General features: G+C 34.2%; 1 protein-coding gene across 6 annotated transcripts in view; it reads right to left on the bottom strand.

Annotated features, from left to right (window-relative positions):
* Positions 1-1648: 1648 nt before the first annotated feature.
* LOC136037132 (serine/threonine-protein kinase 26-like) overlaps positions 1649-23644 on the bottom strand; it is a 170276-nt gene continuing 148280 nt past the window's right edge. For all 6 annotated transcript variants that reach the window (XM_065719626.1, XM_065719625.1, XM_065719624.1 and 3 more), the window contains 5 exons: positions 20606-20696; positions 15430-15597; positions 7083-7304; positions 6372-6559; positions 1649-2181 (listed from right to left, as the gene is read on the bottom strand). In XM_065719626.1, the coding sequence (XP_065575698.1) occupies positions 2169-2181; positions 6372-6559; positions 7083-7304; positions 15430-15597; positions 20606-20696 (682 nt within the window). In that variant the 3' untranslated portion in view covers positions 1649-2168. The remainder of the gene's footprint in view (positions 2182-6371; positions 6560-7082; positions 7305-15429; positions 15598-20605; positions 20697-23644) is intronic.

Raw genomic sequence — 23644 nt, 5'->3', positions numbered from 1 at the left:
AAACCTAACTAGCATAATAGTAATCAGTGCTAAACTATTAAAATTATTAACGAAAATGAATATCTCAAAAATTTCTAGAAAAAAAAAAATCGTCATTCTAAAAAGAATTCTCATATTTGGCATTTTAGTATTTACGTATATACATATTCATTCTAACCCAACACTTTTTTGATTAATTATAGAGTTACTACTGATCTGTGATAAAACTTTAGCTAGACGAAACAGCAAACAAATGAAAAAAAAGGAATCTAAATACAGGGCGGCAGTTGATTCAAGACTTAACATAAGACGGAGTTAACGGATAAGAAACGAAATAAAAAAGACCAGAAATATTTATAATAAAGCTGAATTTAAAGATGTGAAAAAATTCAATCTGATAAAGCTTCAAAAGTACAAGACACTAAACATTTTCGTCAATAATTTTAAAGAGCAAATAAATATCAAATATATATATACACTAAGATTTTTGCATAGGAATTTCTATAGAAACGAAAGACTTATTAACACGTAATAAAAAAGATTCGGAGTGGGTTTCAGCGTCATAAATATTATTTATTCGATTAGTAATATAGTTTTTGCTTATAATGTTCTATATATTGTTGTAACGTGGTTTATATCTTACTATGCCCGTGAGTGTTTTTATTGTTCTTGCTTCTGTTGTTTTGTTTTTCACTTGACCCGAAGGGGCTTTTATCGCATATATATATATATATATATATATATATATATATATATATATATATATATATATATATATATATATATATATATATATATATATATATATATATATATATATATATATATATATATATATATATATATATATATATATATATATATATATATATATATATATATATATATATATATATATATATATATATATATATATATATATATATATATATATATATATATATATATATATATATATATATATATATATATATATATATATATATATATATATATATATATATATATATATATATATATATATATATATATATATATATATATATATATATATATATATATATATATATATATATATATATATATATATATATATATATATATATTATAGGAAAAAATACTCAAATTTTAGTTGAAACGATTTGAATAAGTAAGAATACTATTATTTACTGAATACACTCTAATGGTGGAAAAGAAGAATAACCAATAAAAACCAAATGACTGTTTTTCCCCCGATCCTAATTTTTACAGGGTGTAAGCAATACTTGCACTTATCCAGTCTGTTTTATAGTACGAATAACCAGCTCTCACAGTGTTCTGAAAGTTAATTAAGTTTTATGTAAAGTTGATAGGTTTGTGACCGCCCATGTGAAAATATTAGTGTATCGACTTACTGATAAGCTCGAGCTCCGAACATTTAAATTTATTGTAGCATATTGCAGCATAAACAATTGAAGGAAAAATGTTTTTTTTTATTCCAGATGATTATGCACATTTAGTTGATGTATATTTACATAATATTAACAAAGTTATGATCTAGCTTCGAAATTCGTTAGGTTTTCTGTTTATAACTAGTTTCAGGTGTCATCTGTTTTTAATCGAATTAGTCGAAAGGAGATTTTGCTGTTCCCATTTCAAGGAACAACACAGCATTTTATAAAAGTTTGCCAAAAATTCCATCAACTTTCCAAATGACTTTACACAGTCTACGCAATGAGAGCAGGGCATAGACCTTAACACCTTTTCTTGTCGCTGAAAAAAAACTGAAGATAAGGAATCCAATAACGCTGAAACGCACTCTTAAAAAAAGAAACAAGATAACCAACTCAAGAATAAAAACTCCCACATGAAACGTGAAAAATGACTAAAATATTTACACATCTGTCCTCAACTTCCACCTGTACAGTTGGCACGGCCCAATGGTCACAAAACAGAAAAAAAGTCGTACAAGTTAGATGATCTATAAGAGGTATGGAGTGAATTCAGGCATTAATAGCCATTTAATGATTGTCTGTAACACAGCGCCCTTTTTTATTAGGTTTGTTGTTTGGGCGATTTTACTAGAGCAAGAGCAGGTCACTTTTTCACAAGGTCACATGACAAAGTTCTTCTATCACAATTTACCTTAATAGGTGCTGATATGAAACTCATAGCTACGAAGAACTTGTCTACGGCAAGTCAAGCGAAATTTACGACGATTCCCTAAAAAAAAAAAAAAATTAGAAATAAACATCTGGTAATAAACCTAATAGAAATAGTATAAAACTTTTCTTCAAATAGCATAATGCTCCCTTAGCAAAGACCATTTAAACTAGGTTTTGAAACCGATACTCAAATCACCCCTGGGTATCACCCCGGCAGAAGTTACTGAGGCAACTTCTGTAGCGGACGCTTTTGCAGTCTTTTCTGAAGGGGCAAAAGGACCTGGCCAAAACTTGAGAGCCCATAATCCAAAATAAATAGATTACCCTTGCTTGAAATTTTTTGGCAAGAAAACTTTATTGTCATTTATTTCATTTCACATAAATTCGAAATTCTTAGGTTTTTATATTCATTAAAAAAAAACAATATCAAGGCAGCAGGCACAACACAGGTACCAGATATAGCGATAGTCCTAAGTGACCTAACTAATTGAGTAACTAGTTTTACGCATCTGGTACATACATAATAAGGGGTATACAGAGTGCATTGGTGAAACAACCGTAAATTTTAGCAGCAACATGTCAACTGGCAAAGTGAAAAATTACCGAATCTTGGAAGATGAAATATGAAAGTCCTCACATGGTAAATGAAAGATCTATAAAACCATAGTGAATCACTGATCGGAGTTTATTTCGATTAAACGGAGTCTCTATAGTTACTTATTTTCAAAATGATAAAGCTAAAGGGTGCAGCAAGGAATAATGAGCGGTAATAGTTAAAGGAGAATGACTTTTCTTAGCCGAAAAATAACAATCACATCTTTGTGGTTTGCGTAAATTTGCGCAAAGATGACAAATTATGTCGGTAGCTTTACTCTAAGAAATCTAACATTTTTACAATCAAACCTTTCTTAGCCTGAAATTTCGCGTAATGAAGCTTTCAGTTAGCTTTACGAACCATAAGATTCCACAACGTTATTTTTTTACTCACTTGACTCAATAATAAGAAGGCAAAAAAAAAAAAAAAAAAAAAAAAATCAAAAGACTAATCGAACATTATGCAAGATTATGAATTATAATTTATGCTTACCAAGAGTCATAGTTGACATTTGAGTTATATTCTACCCTAGTTCTCATTGTAATACGTCAAACATTGAGATAAGAAAATCAGCGTAAAAGATTCCTAATATTTTATCATATTTATTAAAAAGAAAAAATTTGCATAGTATTTATATGGTCAAATGGTTTGACAAAAAACCTAAAGAAAGAGGAGTAAATCGATTAGACTTGCAGCTCATTTAAGATAAGAAAAAAGAAAGTTAAAACTTATTTAATTAAAAAAAGTCAAAATTTACGTCGTTTTTCGTCAAAATTCAAAAATTAAGAATCGGTTGATTCGCAAAGAAAACGTTCAAAGGAAAGCTAACACATTCGTAGGCTGTTCAGTATCAAAAGTTTTAGCTTATTGTTTTGCAGATTTTGCATCCATTTTTTTTTTTTTTTTTTTTTGGAGCCCGTTAACACCTAAAACGGAATAACTGCATATGCCGTTAAAATTAAATCGCCGATTTTTCTATTTTTCACGGTATATGTGGCTGTCTAAGTTTCCGGTAAGTAAGTTTCCTAATAAATACAAACAATCAGATTGCATTTACTTACCTTGGGAGGCAAAAAATCTTATTTTAAGATTCTTAGTACTTTAAATGTTAAAATGATTATTTTCTTAAAAAACTACTTATTTAAACAAATTATTTAAAAAAATTAATATAAATAAACATATCCACGGACATAATAGTTTATGTTTGTCACAGTGTAAAGTATTTTACATTTTTATTTTTATGGTATGTTTTATTGTCATTTCAGTTTTCAGGTACCGTAATTTATCTCCTCGATAGATAAATAAATAAAATTATTGTAAATATTGTCAAAATATTGTCAAGATAAGAAAAAGAAGAATCATTCTATAGCTGAGATTCGACTCTATCCACCGACCGAAATACATTTCTGAAAGTTGGTATACATGGTGCAGAATGCAAGCTACAGTTGCAGATTAGTCATAAAATCACTTGTTTCAGAAAAAATATATAAATTAATGGTCCTGAAACAGATTATGGTCTAAAGAAACATGCCTGTCCTGCATATAACCCCACAGTGGCGATGCCCGGGTATTCAACATTTCAAAAAGTACGAAGCAAAATGCAAATATGTACCTGGGCTTCAACAGAACCGACTGTCAACTGTGAAATTCATCATCGGACTCTGTGTATATTCAGTAACTTAAGAAGATTATAGGACAGGAAGAGCGTTTAAGCAATAAAGCCACTAATAATACTACTAATGCCACTAAAGCCTATTAAAGCCACTTTTAAAGCCTACTAAACGATAGACAATAACATTATTTAAAGCCTAGTAATACAACTAATGCAACTTTTCAAAACTATCTAAAAAGTATACAAAAGTATTATTTGGCCGCATTCAGATAGATAAATTAAATTATTCATATTTACGATAGTGGCGTAATTTCGTCAAAATCCTGGGGGAGGGGAGGGGGTGGGAGAGCAAAGTTGGAGCCAATTTTCCAAAATTAATTGAAAATGACAGTGAAAATGAAAATGAGCCGTATAGTACAATAAAGGCAAAGACAATAAATAAAGGCTAAAAAATAAAAATAAAAATAAAGGCTAAAGAAAACTGACCGGTTGCTCTGGATGCTTCAATTATGTAGGCTTATCTTAGTTTTGAAAAGACTTTGAAGAAAATAAAATTTCAGTTGGGGCGGGGGCAAACTGGGGTCTGGAGGGGAAGTTGCCCTCCTGCTCCATAGCAAATTACGCCCCAGGTTCCGAATGTTATCATCCAAAAAATGTTTACTATATTTTGTTGTAAAGGCTATATATTTTTTTTAACGAACATTTTCACAGGCTGTATAACTTTTATTATCAATCTTTTATTTATTAATTTTAGGAATTTTTGATTTTTCACAAACAGCCGAAAATTCTAAAATTACTTTTCTCCTGCAATAGCATAGCTGGCTGTTTTACACTTATACAAAAGTTTTCCGCATGTTGACTGTCGAAACACCTACTATAGCACATGAATTCTTTTTTTGGAGAGGGGAGGTTTGCCGGTCGCCACAACAGATAGAGTCCTACTAATTACAGATTCTTATCATCTCACTTTTTTACACCTTAGAAAGCCCAAATAAGTTAAAACGTTTACATATATATATATATATATATATATATATATATATATATATATATATATATATATATATATATATATATATATATATATATATATATATATATATATATATATATATATATATATATATATATATATATATATATATATATATATATATATATATATATATATATATATATATATATATATATATATATATATATATATATATATAAATATATAAATATATAATTTTCAAGGATCTTGAAATGGGGAAACAGAAATATTGCAAGCACTGACTTACAGGGGAAAATATGCAGTAATCTTTTCAGAAGCCTTCACTACATCCGAACTACAAGAATCACTGACACATTGAAGAACTACAAGAATTACTGACTCATTTCTAGCAAAGAATATTATGGCAAAATTACCCCCATCCCCTCTACCACCAAGAATTACAGCCCCCACCCCCTCTACCAACAATAATTACAGCGCCATACATACCATCGCCTGGCGTATGCTGTTTTTTTACCCCCTCTATCACCGAGAATTCCAGCGCCATACATACCATCGCCTGGCGTATGGTGTTTTCTTTATTTTCCTCCAACTGACGAATTGAGCCACAAATTAGTAAAGGGGTACCACTAGATTGGCACAAAACAAGCCTGGTATATCGTTAATTCAAAGCATCTTAGCTTAAATGAAGCATAAAAAGATTTATTGTAGCTTTTAAAGAGTCTAGTCTTCATTCTAAAATATCAAATGGATTGCGTTCGACTATTTGAGGTGATAACCTAGCGCCAAATTTAATTGGCAACTGTAAGGGTTTTTCTCCATATTTTCTATATGACTGTATGCAGAAAAACTCGTACACACTGGAGATGGGTTCTGGAAGGTTAAGCCAAGTAGAAGGGAATTAACTCATTTTCCACCATTGCCAAAGAATTTTTTAATGCTCAACAATTAATAGCCGGTGTTGTATTATTATTATTAACATTTAATTGAATTCCTACTGCGGTTCCATGTTAATAAATAAGTAAATCAAATACTTCATAGCCTTACCTCACTAGCCGCTCCATGACTTGGGTAAGCCGAGGGCCGGAGAGAGACGGGAGAAGTCTAGTCAATATTTCCTGTACAAATGTATCGGCAATACCTGGTGAACCCCTGTCAGCTATGTCAAAAGCATGTCGCAGTTCTTCCAGTGCGTCAGACGCTCCAGATCGAGATCCACGGTACCGCCTTTGGAGCTGAAAATGAAAGGATTTATTCTCAAATCCAGGTTAAAATTTTCACACAGTGCTTTTTGAATCGACAAAACTGAGCATTCAGTAACACTACAACTGCATACATAAGGTTTCTAATATTTACCACAGTACAGCAGAAGAGAGACTCTCTTTAGGAATCGAAGAAGTCAGATAAAGTAAAGCTCTCTGGTAACGATGTATTCTCTGCGAACAGTTCTCTCTGATATTCCAGCCCCCCCCCCATAGCGTCAAAAAAGAAAAGAGGGAAAATGAGTGATACACAGGACAAAATATGGTTTTCTTCAATTTTCAAGAAGAAGAGCTTTAAATCTCAAGTTGTAAGTAAGTTGCAAAACTATCACTTCAACCATGATTGCAAAACGTAAAAAGACACTCTATATATTTTTTTTCTCAGGAGCCTAGGAAAAAGCAAACCATGACCAACAATTTCAGTAGTAGTGCTGACCTAATGAAAAAAAACGAGGAAAAATCATACTACCAATGGTAAAATGCTGTTGCTATTTACCTCATTTATCATTGGATATAGGACAGGTGCTAGAATTTGAGAGCCGGATGGCGCTGGCGTGTTTTTCGGCCTTGATGCGTTTGATGGTGTCCTTTGTGGCTCTCTTAATTTGCTCACTGGTGCTTCAGCTTCCTGTCTTCTAGGACTAAACTCCCTGGAGCGTCGTTTATCACTAACAGGCGTTGAATGACTATTATTTACTACCTCCTGCACAGACTTGGACTAAAAAAAAGCCGTTCTTAATTTAAGCCACACAAAAACGCCTTACATAGTAGCTACCAAATTACAGCTTCTATTTTAAGTTCTAAAATGATATGGCTGAAAAAACTTAAAAGGAACAAGAGAAAGAGAGAGAGAGAGAGAGAGAGAGAGAGAGAGAGAGAGAGAGAGAGAGAGAGAGAGAGAGAGAGAGGAGAGAGAGAGAGAGAGAGAGAGAGAGAGAGAGAGAGAGAGAGAGAGAGAGAGAGAGAGAGAGAGAGAGAGAGGAGAGAGGAGAGAGAGAGAGAGAGAGAGAGAGAGAGAGAGAGAGATAACATCAACAATGTTATAACAACAACAAGTTCCCCATATTTTCTTCACATACCAGTGTTTAATTTTTTTTTGTTATTTTTTACGAAGACTGACATGACTTGGCATATTTAGATTTCCACTGAGCGAGAGGGTGTAAAAGAACAGGTAGAAGATGTAAAAATCAACTTGAAAATAAGGAATAACAAACTACAACTTCTATTTTCCAATGCTATTATGGATGTTTTCAGTTTCTAATGACAGTTGACAGATTTCCCATTCCAAATTTACTTAAAAAAAAAATAGACCAGAGAAGCATAGAAAGCACTGTAAAATATGTTTCTAGTTTTCCCTGTTCCTACCAATGAAATTTCCTATGGGTGCTAATATACAACACATCTCAATTTATTTTGCTCTTCGGCATTTGGGTAAGCTTTTATCTAGCATGTCATTTAAGCTTAAAACCTATTCGTGAAATAAAGTATGGAAATAAAAAAAAAAGAAAGCAATAACAGTGGCAGCTGACTACAAGCCACAGAGATCTTTTCCACAATCCTCTCTATTTTGTTAATTGCTTCAATGAATAGAACACAAGGTATTCAACTGTTCATTTTATAGGAATGGAGCAGCACCATCAGCGTAAGAGATAAAAAAAAAATTGCTTGCATAAATACAAATACAAGACTACAAGCTTCAGAAAAAATATTCCAAATTCTTAAATTATAAGCAATGCTTATTTTGAAGGATTTGATGTACGCAGCATTGGAACACAAGCTACAGTTTAGGATACAAAATACATATTTGCATAAACAGCAATAAGAAAGTACAAGCCGTACGAACAATTTTCTAGCTTCCATATTCCTGCCAGAGGTTGTTGTGTTTTTTTTTATGACGCAATATCCCAACATCCGCATTATCGTCTCCGTCTCTAGCTCTATTTGCCTTAACACCCGTGTCTTCTTTAATAAACATTTAGAATCCAATTTCTTCCTTTCTTATTTTTTCTGGAATTCCCCAGACAGTAGTTTCCTAATACTACTTTTTATTGCCTTTCCATCAGACCCTCATGAATGGCTAGGCATCTTCTTTTTTTTTATAACAGCCTTAGTATTCAGCTCTTAATGTCTGTTTAGAACAAGGGAAATTTATTGCATTATCTATGTGATGGGCCTTAGGACTTGATTTGAGATTCGCCCTGGAATAGAAATTCTGGATTACAGCTGGTGAGCTAAGTTAGAAAAATCTTCTCTCTTAGATACTAAACAGGGGAATAAATGAAGACAGCATAAATCTAGGATATCAAGTCTTAATGTCTTTAAACTTTTCAATTCCATAAATTAGCTTCATAATATTAGAACTACAAATTGTGACTTTATCCTTCCCAAGACTAAAGACACACTGTTAAGTGACTGATGGCATCGTAAATCGTATAAGCAAAGTGAAATACAAAGTTAAGAGGAGCTAATTACAGGACACTCAGTTAGATTACAAGGGAATAAGACTGATTTAATAGGAAAAAATTAGCCCCATGCCATATCGAACTTCTCTTTGACCCGATGGGCAGCTTTCACACTATCATTCCCAAAATACTTTAATCAACTTTCTAGATCTGAACGTTACTATAATTTGAAATGCATTTTATTTTTGAGCAACTTTTACCAAATTCCTTCTTTTATATATATGAAATCATAGCGTGCATTCTCTTACGTTATTTCATAACAGTAAAAAATTATTGTCCAACCCAATTGATAATGTCTCTTGTTCAATATCCATTGTGGAATGGGAACTATGGATTACAATTGGTAAATAAACATAAGAGAAATTGTGTCTCTCTTAGACAGTCTGAAGGGGGAAAAGTTTCTGCTTAAATCCTAGCTGATAGCCATCATCTCAATTAGCTGAATAAGCATTTAAGAAAAGAGATAATAGAACGTTAATAGCAAATCTCATACGCATAAACACAAAATAAATTAAAAAGAAAAAGAAAATAGAAACGTTGCATTTCAGACAATAACCATTAAATTTCTAGGGATACTTTTCCCCAGAAATTTTTCTCCTGACCACATCTAATCAACTCAAGATGAAACAAGAGCTCAACATCCACGAAATTAGCCAGGGGTCACATAAAAAAATGACAACTTATTCCATTTAAATGCTGATTAAGAAAAATATTATCTATGTTAGCTTCAACTACACAATTAGCTAATTTTCATTGCAGATTACATGAGTTTCAAAAAAAGAAAAATATCTAAAAGTAAAAAAACATATTCATTTACTTATTTATTTGAAAACCTGTCACATAGTCACGGGAAAAACTTAAAAAAAAATCATTGGTAAACGAAAAATGTTATCAAACAGTTCGTGGTAACGAACTGTAGTAAGGAGTGACCCGGCTCAATAGTAACCAAACTCTAAAAAACGGAGTTTTGATACCAATAGTTACATCAACAGAATCGCATCTTAATGCTGATTTTTATATTTAAGTTTCATCAAGTTTAGTCTTACCCATCAAAAGTTACGAGCCTGAGAAAATTTATCTTATTTAAGAAAATAGGGAGACACCCCCTAAAAATCATAGAATCTTAACGAGAATCACACCATCAGATTCAGCGTATCAGAGAACCCTACTGTACGAGTTTCAAGCTCCTATCAACAAAAATGTGAATTTTGTATTTTTTGACAGAAGACAGATCGCATCGACACAGTTGTCCTAGAATGTTACAAGAGGGCTCATTCTAACGGAAATTGAAAGTTCTAGTGCCCTTTTTAAGTGACTAAAATTTGGAGGGCACCTAGGCCCCCTCCCACGCACATTTCACCCCAAATTCACCGGATCAAAATTTTGAGATAGCCGTTCTGTTCAGCTTAGTCGAAAACCTAATAACTATGTCCTTGTGGATGACTTAATCCCCCCAAGTCCCCGGGAGAGGGGCTGCAAGTTACAAACTTTGACCATTGTTTACATATAGTAATAGTTAATTATGGAGTGTATAGACGTTTTCAGGGGGACTTTTTCGCGTTGGGGTAGGGGTGGGTCGCTGGAGGGGGTTACGTAAGAAAATTTCCATGAAGGGGGCGCATGATTTTCTAGCATTATTTAAAAAAAAACAAAGAGGAAATAAATAATTTTTTCTTAACTGGAAGTAATAAGCAGCATTAAAACTTAAAACGAACATAAAACATTACGTATATAAGGGGGTTCGTCTCCTCCACAATACCTTGCTCTTTACACTAAAGTATTTTTAGTAATTTCAACTCTTTATTCAAAGGCCTTTGTGATTCAGGGGTCATTCTTAAAGATTTGGGACAAAATTCAAGCTTTAGTGTAAAGAACAAGGTATTGACGAGGGGTCAAACCCCCTCATATACGTAATAAAAATACACAAATATAGAAGTTTGTTACGTAAATTAATTCGTAAGGTACGTATGTTTATTACAAACAAAAACGTTCGTAAAAACAATCAGTTGCATTTTTAAGTAACCAAAAATTGGAGGGCAACTATACCTCCTCGCCCACCCCAATTTTTTCATCAAAATTGTCCGATCAAAACAATGAGAAAGCCATTTAGCCAAAAGAAAAAAAAATTATATGCAAATTTCGTTTTAATTGTTCATTTGCGGTGAGCCAAAATCCAAACATGCATTAATTAAAAAACGTTCAGAAATCAATAAAAAAACAAGTTTTTTTAACTGCAAGTAAGGAGTGACATTAAAACTTAAAACGAACATAAATTATTTCTTATATGAAAGGGGTTGTCCCCTCGTCAACGCCTCGCTCTTTATTCTAAAGTTTTTATTGTTTTAAAAAGTAGAGTTGTGACAAAGAGTCAAACTTTAGCGTAAAGAGCGGGACGTTGCGGAGGGGACAACCCCTTTCATGTACGGAATAATTTCTGTTCGTTTTAAGTTGTAGTGTCACTCCTTAATTGCAGTTAAAAAAAAAAAACTTGTTTTTTTTACTTGGTGTTGAATCGGGGGTGAAATACTACTACCCCACTTATTTTCTTCCAAGCTATACAAGTCCTCTCAGGTTTTGTCGGCTTTTTTTTTACTAGCATATGAGGTAAAGAGATGAATGGAGTGGCAATTATAGTTGACACCTACAGAACACGAATATTTTTTGTTCATCAGTTTTCCAACGTAATTATTACACTCCATCATTGAGTTAGTATTATCGGAATAGAAAAGTTTATAGATTTTTACTTGGACTTTCTTATTTTTAAGCTGTTATTTCGAGCTCACGTCATTGTCGATTGGGCCCTGAATACCTTACTAGCGACAGAAATGTACGACAGAAATGTACAATGTTGGCCCGACAGTGGATTTTGATCAGGTTGATCTTTGCAATAGCTCAGACGAGCTTCAAGTTCATTTCCTTTATGCGTTCAACAAAATGCGTTTCAACTTCCCCTCCTCCTCCTCATTCTTACTCACTTCACAAAACTGAGGCTCAAGGCATACTGGACTTTACCTGGACCCAGTATTGGTTATTACCAAGGCGCAAGGCTGCAAATGTTTTGACATAGGCCAAGTTTAATATACACCTGCAGGCTGAACCTCTTCCTCAACCTCACTCTCCCAAAGCTTAAAGCCCCAAACAAGTCTTTTTACTTGAAATATTTAGTTTGATGTTCATCAACAAAAAAGAGCGTCGAAATGACATATCTAATCACATTTGCTGGTATTTACTCAATCAACATTTTTTTTTTTTTTATCTCAACCAGAAAAAAAACTCAAATTTGTGAAAAAGCTATAGCGGTAAAGTTTTCGGGTTCGGAATCAGCACTTAGTTTTGGGTCGGGTAATGAAAGAATCATTTGTACAGAAATTTGTTTGGGGTTGACCCCCTTTTTTCACAATTTTTCTAGACTAAAAGGGGTTGCAAAGATTACCATGGCAGTCCTTCTGAAAAATTTGGTTCACTATTTTCTTACCCCTCCCCTACCATTTTATGTGCAGGCATATAGACAGCTTCAATTAAAGCTGAAAGGGCCTAAAGCCAAGAAGAGCGCGTTTCTTTTTAAACTTGTTTTTTTTCATTTTCTCATGAGATGGAGCGCGTTTGGACTAATCTAAGGGGATAGTTTATGCCCTCTTATGCAAAAATCCCGATTTATTTTGTTAATTATTTCATCAGCGTTCTCGTTATATCTTCATCAATTTGTTCATCAACTTTGATCGTTTTCATTGTATTTTTATTTAAATATATACCTACTCTTCAAAATTTTAGTTTGCACCTACTTCTCGTTTCTAGACACTTATTGTCAGGCAGTTCTTTGATACCCCACCCACAAAGAGACGATAGCAATATCATAATTCAGCTAACGCTAATTTAAGCCAATAAGAATTTTACAATCAAACAGAAAATTCTATTAAAAATCTAATTGGCTCAAATTGCCGCTAGCTAAATCTTGGTATTAGTAAAATCTCATTTTGGATGGGCCTTAAGCCAATCCAGTAAGTAGAAATCATTTGATAATAGATTTGCTTGGCACAAAGTATGTTTACAAACAATTGCTTCTCTATCTCTTATTGTATACTCTTAAAATAGACGAGGGCATCAGGATGTACTGAGGAGCAATAAGAAATCATAACCGTATATCCTTATCTTGGTCATCCCATTCCATTTCTCTCACTGGGGGAAGGGGAAAAGCGCCGGCTTATATTTGACATATTTATTCAAGTGTTCGCTACAGTTTCTTTGATGCCAAAGTTTTGCGAGGATTTAAACCCTTTCTTCAAGTATTTGAGCCACATATTCACTCTTTTGACAATTATATCAAAATGCTCCCCATTTCTACCAGTGTAATGCTTTCCAGTATTCAAAATTTAAGTATTTTTTTTTTTTTTACTGTGTAACACTATTAACCCTTAATCTTACTCTTATTGATAGCTCCTAGAAATAGATGACGGGGGCATCCGGATGTAAAGAGGAGCGATCAGAAATCATACATTCTTAGTTTGATCAGCCCATTTCTTTTCTCTCACCGGGGGAAGGGGAATAGCGGCGACTTATATTTTAACAACCCCCGAAAAAGTCCGTTAAAGGCGGGAAATCTAGGTTTACAAATACACTAATCGACTCTGATGCACTAGACTAAAACATCAGATGGGGGTTGTCACAATCTGATTAAATTGAGCATATAGAAAAATCCTAAAGCAGAAAATAAAACGTTAAATAACATTAGATACGATTTAAGATTTCGATATTTCAAGCAAAAAGAAAAGGAAAGAACTGCTTCCTTTAGTAATACTACAACCAAGATACCTTTGAACAAGAGGATACCCCAACATGATTGCAAAGCATCAAGAAAAAATAAGCAAAATTCTACAAAATATCTACCGAATAGCCAAGATCAGGCCAGGTCCACACTAAAAAAAAAACACACACAAAAAAAAAACAAACAAGAAAAAAAAAAACGTTAAAATAAACAAGCATCGAAACAAATGCTGGGAAATTGCCAGGCTATTTTTGGGAGCATATGTTTTTAACTTTTATGCAAATACATTTTTTCGATGTAATGCCGCTGCTCTCGTTCTGTTTCCTAAAAAGCAAAAATTTAGCTTCGTTTTGTAAGTACTCTCATAGCACATTCAATTAATAGGAGTTTTGGAACAGAAGATTATTTCTAGGGCTTGTATTTCACGTTCACGTATTTTAATACCTACACATTATTTAGACCTTATTCTACTGCCCCTGTTCCTTCCTTGTTTAGTGAGAAATTTTGTAATGTTCAGATTAATCTTTCTTTAAAACATCCTTGATCTGGCTCTTTTATGTTTGAATTCAAACCACTTGTAAAGCTTTGGAAGCAAAATGTGGTTTAAGCATAATAATCTTTATTAGTAGTCAAACTAAGCAGAAATTATAAAACACACAATATAATTGCCTTATCCTCTGAAATAATGTGTTGTGTTTTTTCTTTATTTTTTTAAATAGGAAGTGCGAATATAAAAAACAAACTTTTGGAAGTGATACACCAAAAAAATTTGCATTTTCAGATAGCTACACAAACTGAAGTCATAAGCCACATTGTCTTTTAAAACGAATATTACTTGGATTAGAGTTCGTTAATATAACTCTACCTTAAAAAATTCTTCACATTAAAATAGTATCTATTTTTACCGTTTAAGCTATACATGTGCATTGAGAGGCAAGGAGAAAGACCCCCCCCCGGGGATTGACCAAATGTACCCCCAGGAAACCTTAAGCTTAAAATTGCACGTTTTAGCGTTTTGAGTAGCCCCATCTCAGGGAAAACCCTTGAATGTCAGTCAACATTTTGGCTGCGTGTACCCATGACTAAAACTAAGAATGGAACATACCACTTCATTTGTGCAATAAACACAAGACTCCTATTTCTATGGGACTTCCAAAAATCTGTTGCAAAATTCCTATTATTGTGGTTAAAACATTTAGGTTCAAATGAACTGATAAAAAAAATACAAAAGAAAAAAGTATTCAAAAACTATACGGAGGATAGAAAATGTCTAGTCCACTTTTAAGTTTGGCTAGTCCAGAGAACATGAGCAAACAAACTTTAGTAATCCGATTCATCTTGAAGTTTGACCTGGATATCCTAATTTTCCCTTTTTGCTATTTATCTATAAAGTCACAAGGAAACCGTTATGATTGTTTAAAAAAATTTACACAAGTCATGTTACACAGCAAAGGCTTTTTGATGGCAGGTTCAATTACCCCTCCTCCGTCCAGAATTACCCCCTCCACAAAAAGTTCTTTACTAGCGTCACTTTTAAAACAAGCATGTTACGAGGATGTTGAAATAGCTTAGTACTTGACGGTCTCCTGTTAAATGAAGAAAAGAAAGAAGGAGCTAACCATTGGCAGTTGAGATGGACTTAGTTTATCGTTCTTATTATTCGACTGGATGTCCCTTTGAGGGGATTCTTCTTTCTTTGGTATCCTATTATTGACTGGCTCGGATCGCGTCGAGACTTCCTTCTTAGGAGATGAAACTCCATTTGACTGTCTTTTGGCCACTGTCTCCTGAAATTATTCAGACAATTAAAAAAAAGGAAATATAAACTAACCAAATACATGAGGGGAGTTCAAAATGAAGACAAGACATGCAAATATACACAGTACTAAGGTACATGAAAAATTAGGGATTATATTCTCAGGTATATCGATTGCTAACGCCTGAGAACCAACCAAGTTTAGCTGTTTTTATCTGTACCTGTTTAATACATATTGTATCATCATCTCCCAACTAATCTAATGAGTCTGAACTACAATTGTGTCGAGTTGATGAAAATCCATAGTCTGTCTTTTCGTCATCATCTCTTCGAATAATTTAAGATACAACAAAAAATCTACACGGTATTATTCACAGCAATAATTTTAAGCACATCGAAGGAATACGACACAATGCTGGAGGTTTACAGAGAATAATGCTTTACTAAGCAGTCCAGGTTGGGGAACCACAGACAGCTAGATAAGTATTATTTTTTTATTTCCTAGTTCCAACGGTTTTCTCTGAAAAGTAGGACGTTTTTTGATCCGTTAACGTTATTTTCCTTTCACAAAAGCATAAACGGCAATCCTAACCTGTGACATATCTGACTTTTAAGGCACATATAGGAACGCAGCCAGGAGCCTGCTTTAAGCATTAAAATTTACGTAAGCCTATAATTCAATTCAAATTCTTTTTATTAAAAACAAAAAAATCATAATTCACAAGCCTGGAACATCCCAAAAATTTTTATTTTTTTATTTTGATGTTAAACATACAAATAACAAAAAGAAAGGGAAAGTAAAAAATCTATAGAGGTAATTTAACGGTGAACTCGTAGAAGTTACTTGATATAATTCCCCTCGTACTTAATAATTTTATAATAGGAACGAAGCTTTGTTCATACCTCACATGTCAGGAGACGATCGGCCGTATTTATGGAACACATGCTGCTGTTTGGCGAAGGATTTAGGCCTCGAGGGGAAAGAGGGAAAGAACATTTCGGTGAACAAGGTGATTCAAAAGGGATAATTCAAAGTTTATGCAGCGATTCTGACAGCAGTCAGATAAGGTTTCAAGATTAAATTCCTCGAGAAGCCAAGGATAAGGAGCCTTAGGTTCCCTAGACGAAATCACAAAAGCTCTAAACTGAATCCTCTGTAACGAGTCAGGACTCCAGGATGTCAGAATAGAATGCCATAATGAGCAACAATAGTCTAGGGAGGGAATAATAAACTTTTGCAGACGTGGAGGATGTGTGGGGAAAGGATCTCGTACTTTCAGTGACTGAAGTTTCTTTTCCGATCGAACGTTAGAAGTTAAATAAACTTTGAGTAGCTTCATTTCATCAACCCTATGAAGAAATGGGCTGGACTTAACACTGTTATTTGGAAAGGAGAAGCTTTATACAAGAGATAATAATATCCATTTCAATAGACATATCCTATGCATTAGTTTATTAGTGTGTGCACCATCGCATATTTACTAATAAAAAATGAGTAATAAAAAAAGAATTAAGTTAGAAGACTGGGTTTTAAGTAAGCGTTGTGACTAATATCAGTACTGAGTCAGTTGTCTAAAAGATACACCTACTAAGTAAAACCTGTAATTCCCTGACTTCACAGAAGTGAATGTGCAAGCGCGTAAGATTTTTATGGCATATTTACAACAGAAAATAACCAGTACAAGGGAGATTATGACACATACTTTCTAACAAAAGTCAATCGCTAATATCAACACAAATCTGTAAATTTTGGAACACTTCTTACCTACATAAGAATGTGGCCTTAGTAGTGCATTTTAAGATAGTGCATAAATTTAAACGACCATTAACAGAAAAGGAAAATAATAAAAAGGCTATTGAGATAATAGCCTCCGCTTACTTGGAGCAAGATAATTGACGACGATAGCAGCTGATATCTCTACACCAGTGGTTCCCAACCTTTTTCGGTCCGCGTACCCCTAGTCAAGGCCCAAAAAGTTTGCGTACCCCTTTCTTGAGAATCGTTGTTTTACTTTTTTCTTAACTAAAATCAGATTTTCAAAAACACGAGATTTATTGTCCAATATGACGGTGCTTAAATGTACGTACAAAATCAATGAGAAACTTGAGGCTGCTTTTTTGCTAAAATATTATCAAATCTTGGCTCGATGTCACTAACGGCAATTATAAGGTCATTTTGTACACTCAGTCTGTTTCTGTGTTTGGTTTTGATCAATGACATTGCCGAAAATGACACTTCACAAAGGTAAGTGGATCCGAATGGTAACAAAGCAGACATGGCGATTTCACTTAGTTCCTTGTATTCTCCTTTCACCTCCAGCCAAAAATGGGAAACAGTTACATTTTGGAATTTCAGTTCTAAGGCGCGATCACTGGCAAGTTCGATCAGATTCTCTGTAAGCTTGTCACTAAGACCGGAGCTTGAGGTCACGTCTTCAACAAATGGATTTTGGATCCAATCCTGCGTTATATCTTGGTTCATAATCGATGGGAAATATGACACAAGTTCATCTCGCAACTTTGTCAGATGCTCCCGAATACAATCACAGATTGTGTTGAGGTTATCAATTTCACTATCGTCCGCAAACTTGTCAAGGGTCGGGAAGACACTAACGCTGTTTCTTTGAACCTTTTTAAGCCAGAACTCCAATTTCTTGATGAAAGCACACATCTTCGAATTCAGGGAGAGTTCGTCCGTCCGGAAACCTTGCATTGACAGATTCAAGTCATTCAGTTTGTCGAAAATATCCGCAAGATAGGCCAGCCTGCAGACCCAGTCCTGGTTTTCAAAAAGTGAACTGAATGCAGATTTTTGCTCCAGAAGAAACATATGAACTTCTTGTCGAAGCTCGAAAAGTCTGTTTAAAATCTTCCCACGAGACAACCAGCGAACTTCTGTGTGCAGAAGTAAAAATTGATGTTCTGAACCCATCTCTTGGCACAGCAACTTGAACATTCTTGAGTTCAGTGGTCGGGCTTTGATGAAGTTGATCACTTTTACAGCCTCGTTGAGGGTCTCGTGCAGATGTGCGTTCATCCTTTTCGATGCAAGAGCTTGCCTGTGAATGATGCACTGCAACCACTTCACCTTTGGATTTTTCTTCCTTATCCAGGCCATGAGCCCATTATTCTTCCCTGTTAGGGCGGCAGCTCCATCACTGCAAACTGATAGACACCAGTCCCACAAGATGCCCCCTTCTGCGAAGAATTTGTCAATCACCTTGAATAGTTCTTCTCCTGTTGTTCTTGACTGTAGGTTTTGACAAAACAGAATATTTTCTCTTATGTCAGAACAATCTTGATATCGAACAAAGACGATCGCCTGGGCTTCACCTGACACATCCGTGCTTTCGTCAAGCTGTAACGCAAACATCTTCGTCAACTTTATTTGCTCAATAACCTGCATGACAATATCGCTTGCAATGTCTTCTATCCTTCTTGAAATGGTATTGTTCGACACAGGTATAGACTGAAGGGCAGTAGCAGTTTTCGTGTCAAACATTATTTCACTGACTTTCACTAGTGCTGGTAATATCAGACATTCGGCGATGGTGTGCGGTTTTTTCTGTTTCGCAACTAAATATGAAACAGCATACGAAGCCCGGAGAGCCTTTGAAGAAACTGATGCCACTTTTGCAATTTCCAAACAGTTACTAGCGAATGCTTCTTGTTTACGCTTGAAAAACTCTATGGGCTTACCGACATGAGAAGGGTGCACAGTACTGAGATGCCGGTTCATATGCGCAGGTTTCATGGAACTGTTGGCCAAGACTTGACCACAAAGAACGCACTGTGCATTCACTGGATCAGACTTTGTCGCACTAAATCCGAGCCCTAGGTATTCTGACAAATATTGACGCACTTTGACCGATGATTCGTCATATTTCTTCTTCTTAGGTGCAGGTTCAGAGTTTTGGGTACTATCATTCGTCTTCTTGTTATTCCTGATCAGGAATCTATCCATCTTTGTTTGCAACCACAATTCACGAACTTCGTGTTTCAACAGATGACAAGATACTGAACCCGCTGAGTTTAAATCGAGACCTTACGGCTATGGAGAAAAATTAGCGGGTTACTGAAAGCGAAAGTTTTGAAAATGAGTCTGAAATTACGTACAATGGGTTATGTTATCTGATTTTGAGGGAAATGTTGGAACTGAGTCAGAAACAAGTTTTAAAGATGTAGACTAAATTAATTTTGGGACCTTCGCGTACCCCCTGCGAGGGTTTCGCGTACCCCCTGGGGTACGCGTACCACCGGTTGGGAACCACTGCTCTACACCACACATATAACCTTGTTTGACATTCAGTTACGCTATTAATGAAGTCAAATCAATTCCAGCAAACAAGGAGCTGGATGAAGGGGATTCCCCAAGTTGGCCCACGGACAATTTCCTATGATATATTTAAAGACGAGCAATCGAACAGAAAACATATCAAACATTCAAATAGGAAAGGGAGAAGTGGAGGAAGGAACTATCAAATCAGCTCAGATGATGACTTCGGTTGTGGCTCAAAGTAATAGTCACATCTTTATGCCTTCGTAATAGCAACTTGAATCTAATTCTTTTTGTGAAGAAAACATCAAAATAATGACGCAATTTGACAAAAACTCTAAAAGAACCTAACTATATTAACTCTAAGCCGAGGAAACTAAATCATCGGTGATTAAATTTAAATAGCAATTATTTAATAAAATAGTCAAAATTCGTAGGTTAAAAACTTATAGACCAAAATATACAAATGTGCTTTCTGTTATAGCCTAAAAGGCACTACTGTCTGGACAGTTTCTAATATCATAAGCAAATGAGCAAAAATATTGACTAAATAAAAAATAGCATGGCTACAGTGGTGTAGCTAGAGGAAGAAGGGGGCAAGGGGTACATTTGTCTCTGATCGCAGTATCTGTTCTAGAAAATAGGTCAATTTAATTCATTAAGAAGGGGGGGGGGATGTCATGTTCCCTTTGGTTGCTGAAAAACCTACCTACCTCTGTCTGAATTTAAAATTTTTGAAAAGAATGAAAATAATTATAAATACCGTTTCAAGAAGGTCTTCTTCTAGTTTTTGTACACTCTTTTGTGTTATTGTCAATATCCAGCCACCTGAATCGTCATTTTTCAGGTCTTCCCTGAAAGAAACAATAACGTCAAGTTATACTTAAATCAGTCAAGAGTATAGCAGGGGCGGGGGGAGATAAGACAGTTCCTTTTCTTCAAGAGAAAATAAAAACGTGCCATTTCAGTCTAATTTTGAAAATAATAACAAGATTACAGGAAATAATCATTGTAGTATTTTGGTAATAAAACTGAAATATTATATCATATATTTAAAGCATCATTGATTAATATAATAGAACATATATTAATAAAGAACATAACAGTAATAGGATCGCCAATATTATCGCAAAGCCAAGAAACATTAGTGCTTTCAATGTCTGAGAAATTAAAGTTAATGACGACATTTCCATTACATACAACATACATGTTTTTGAACGTAGATATTAACCTTAGTCGAAATCAGCACAAAATGAAGCATTATTTTGGAAAGCCCCTCCCCATGGAATTCCTTCACCTTTCATTCCTGGCAGGGCATGTCTTCATCCTTACCATTAAAAACGATGGGGTTATAAAATTTATTGCTTTAAAAATGATCCAAGTACCTACTATTGTACTATTACTCAATGGCCGTCACTAGTTCCAAATTAATCTACTTCTTTAAAGATGGTTTACATTTAAAGTCATTGCTATTCATTCTCACATTTGTTAAAGGCTGATAATTTCCGAATTTGTTTAGATTAATCTACTCGTAGAAGAAAATGAGCCTACTTTGTAATGCAATTTCCTTGTTAATTCAACATGGCAATGATTGTTTATAAGGCTGTTTTTATGTCACTTTAAACAGACAAAAATATTTTATGTCAGGACCTGCAGTGATGTTTCTATCAACAATATACTACTAAGAATAAAAAAGCTCGACTATTTTGGGTCCATCCTAAATATAGGCTGAAACTTTTCCCAATAAAACAGCCCAAGGACATGCCAGTAATAAATCTGTTTTCAGACACCAATTATGGTGATGTTGTTTCTCTGTATTTAATTCCATCTTCACATGATTCACTATTCCTATGAAAAGTCCATTTTCTCTAAAAGGTATAGTGTATTAAATGTGCTTTAAAGATGTCTAGCCTTTTGATTTAGTTTCAATAGTGGCAATTATTAGCATTTATCATCTACACATTTTATTATACTTAGCTATTTTGCAACTGTACATCTATGATACATTCGCTAAATTTTTACCCAAGCGATGATACTTTCAATGCTTATTATTTTCGTAAAAAAACCTGCTAAAACATTTTAGATTCTTAGATCTTGACCTTCTTTAAAAACGGGGAAGGAAAACCAAAAATTATAACAATTTCTTATAAATACGCTGCTCTGATGCCTTCTCCTAAACAATATCTAATCATAATCCACTTCACCTTGCTTTCTTAGATCTCCGTGCAATCGTGTATCCTTTATAATCTTTACCTAGCGAGAATTGTTTAAGAGATGACAGCTAGTTAATGACACCCCACCCCCTTGCTCATGAAAGAACGATGAGCTAATCTCGCTTCTTCTCTGTTTTCAAGAAAAGTTCGTCTTTATGGCCAACTTGGTCCCCAAAGACATACAACATCTGAAAAAAGAGACTACTTTCTAGCTACTATTAAAAACTCCCAGCTCGGAGAACAAAGGAGAACATATTTAAGCAAATGGTGATTAAGAAAAAGTTTTCAACTGGTACGAAAGAGAGAGGAGAAAGAGAGAAAGAGAGAGAGAGAGAGAGAGAAATTGTTTGTGCAGGGCTTCGAGTGCACGACATGCAACTGCAAGTCCTTGAGATTTTTTTTATGTCCGGTTGAAAGCCGGTTTAAGAGTTTTATATAGATTTGAGGAGAATGTCCAAATGACTTGATTATCTTAGATTAAGAAAAATATTGGCGAAATAAATGAATTTTTTATCCTTATGGGTTCAAAGTGTAAGAATATGTCGACATTAATATTACAAAGACTACCATCAGTTGTTTGAACTAGGAATAAATGAGGGTATAGAGATGGTATTAAACAAAGAGAAAATCGATAAAGTGGGTAGCTTCTTACCCGGTCAGTGTTATTTTCGATAATAGAAGATGTAAAAAATAAAGGTCCTTCGCTATCGAAAAAAGTCGGTAAATACATTCTAAGACCACATTGGCTATACATGACGTATGAAACCAAGAAAGGAAAGGATATAATAAATGAAAAATCAAATCAAATAAGTGAGAAAACTAGGATTTTGTCAGCCAGTAGCAATATATGCAAATATTTCGATAAAGACATCCGTCAAGTCGTCCTCATTGCAAAAAAAACCCTTCGAAGCGAATTTGACAATAGGAGAAAAGACACTCCTTTTTTTCTTTAAAAAAGATTAAATCAAACGAGTTTTTAACACAATTTAAAGAATCTAAAACAATATTGGTCAAATGCTCCCGTAAGCTTGATGTTAATACGTTCTAAGACTACACTGGCTATACAAAACGTATGAAACCAAGAAAGGAAAGGATATAAAGGAAAAATAAAATCAGAAAGGTGAGAAAACTAGAATTTTGTCAACCAGTAGCAAAATATGAAGACGAAAAACGATCGTTTCTCCACTTGTCAAATTCATTTCGAAAGATTAGATTTTCTTGTTTTTCTTCTTTTTTTGAGCACTGAGGACCACTTGGCGTCGTCAGCCGTCCTCAGTATTTCAGTCTAGTAAATCAGTCCCTTGTCGAAATACTAGCTTGTTTTTTGTCTTCATATTTCGCTACCGGCTGACAAATCGTCGTTTTCTCAACTATTTGATTTAATTTTTCATCAAAATTCGAGAAGACTAGGAAGATAAGTCTGTGAACTCAGGTTAGAATATTGGAAGCCACGACAATGGTAGATGTCAAGTATAGCTCAAGTATAAACGTGGACCCATCGAAAGGCTAAGGAGGAATTGTTAAATGTTTTCCAAATGAAGAAATTTAGCGGTTTGTTGGACTAACCGTATATAATTCAACAAGCTATT

The sequence above is a fragment of the Artemia franciscana genome, chromosome 16 (genome assembly GCF_032884065.1).
Source record: "Artemia franciscana chromosome 16, ASM3288406v1, whole genome shotgun sequence".
NCBI lineage: Eukaryota > Metazoa > Arthropoda > Branchiopoda > Anostraca > Artemiidae > Artemia > Artemia franciscana.
The sequence above is the reverse complement of the archived record's forward strand: the minus strand, read 5'-3'. Positions and strand labels throughout refer to the sequence as shown.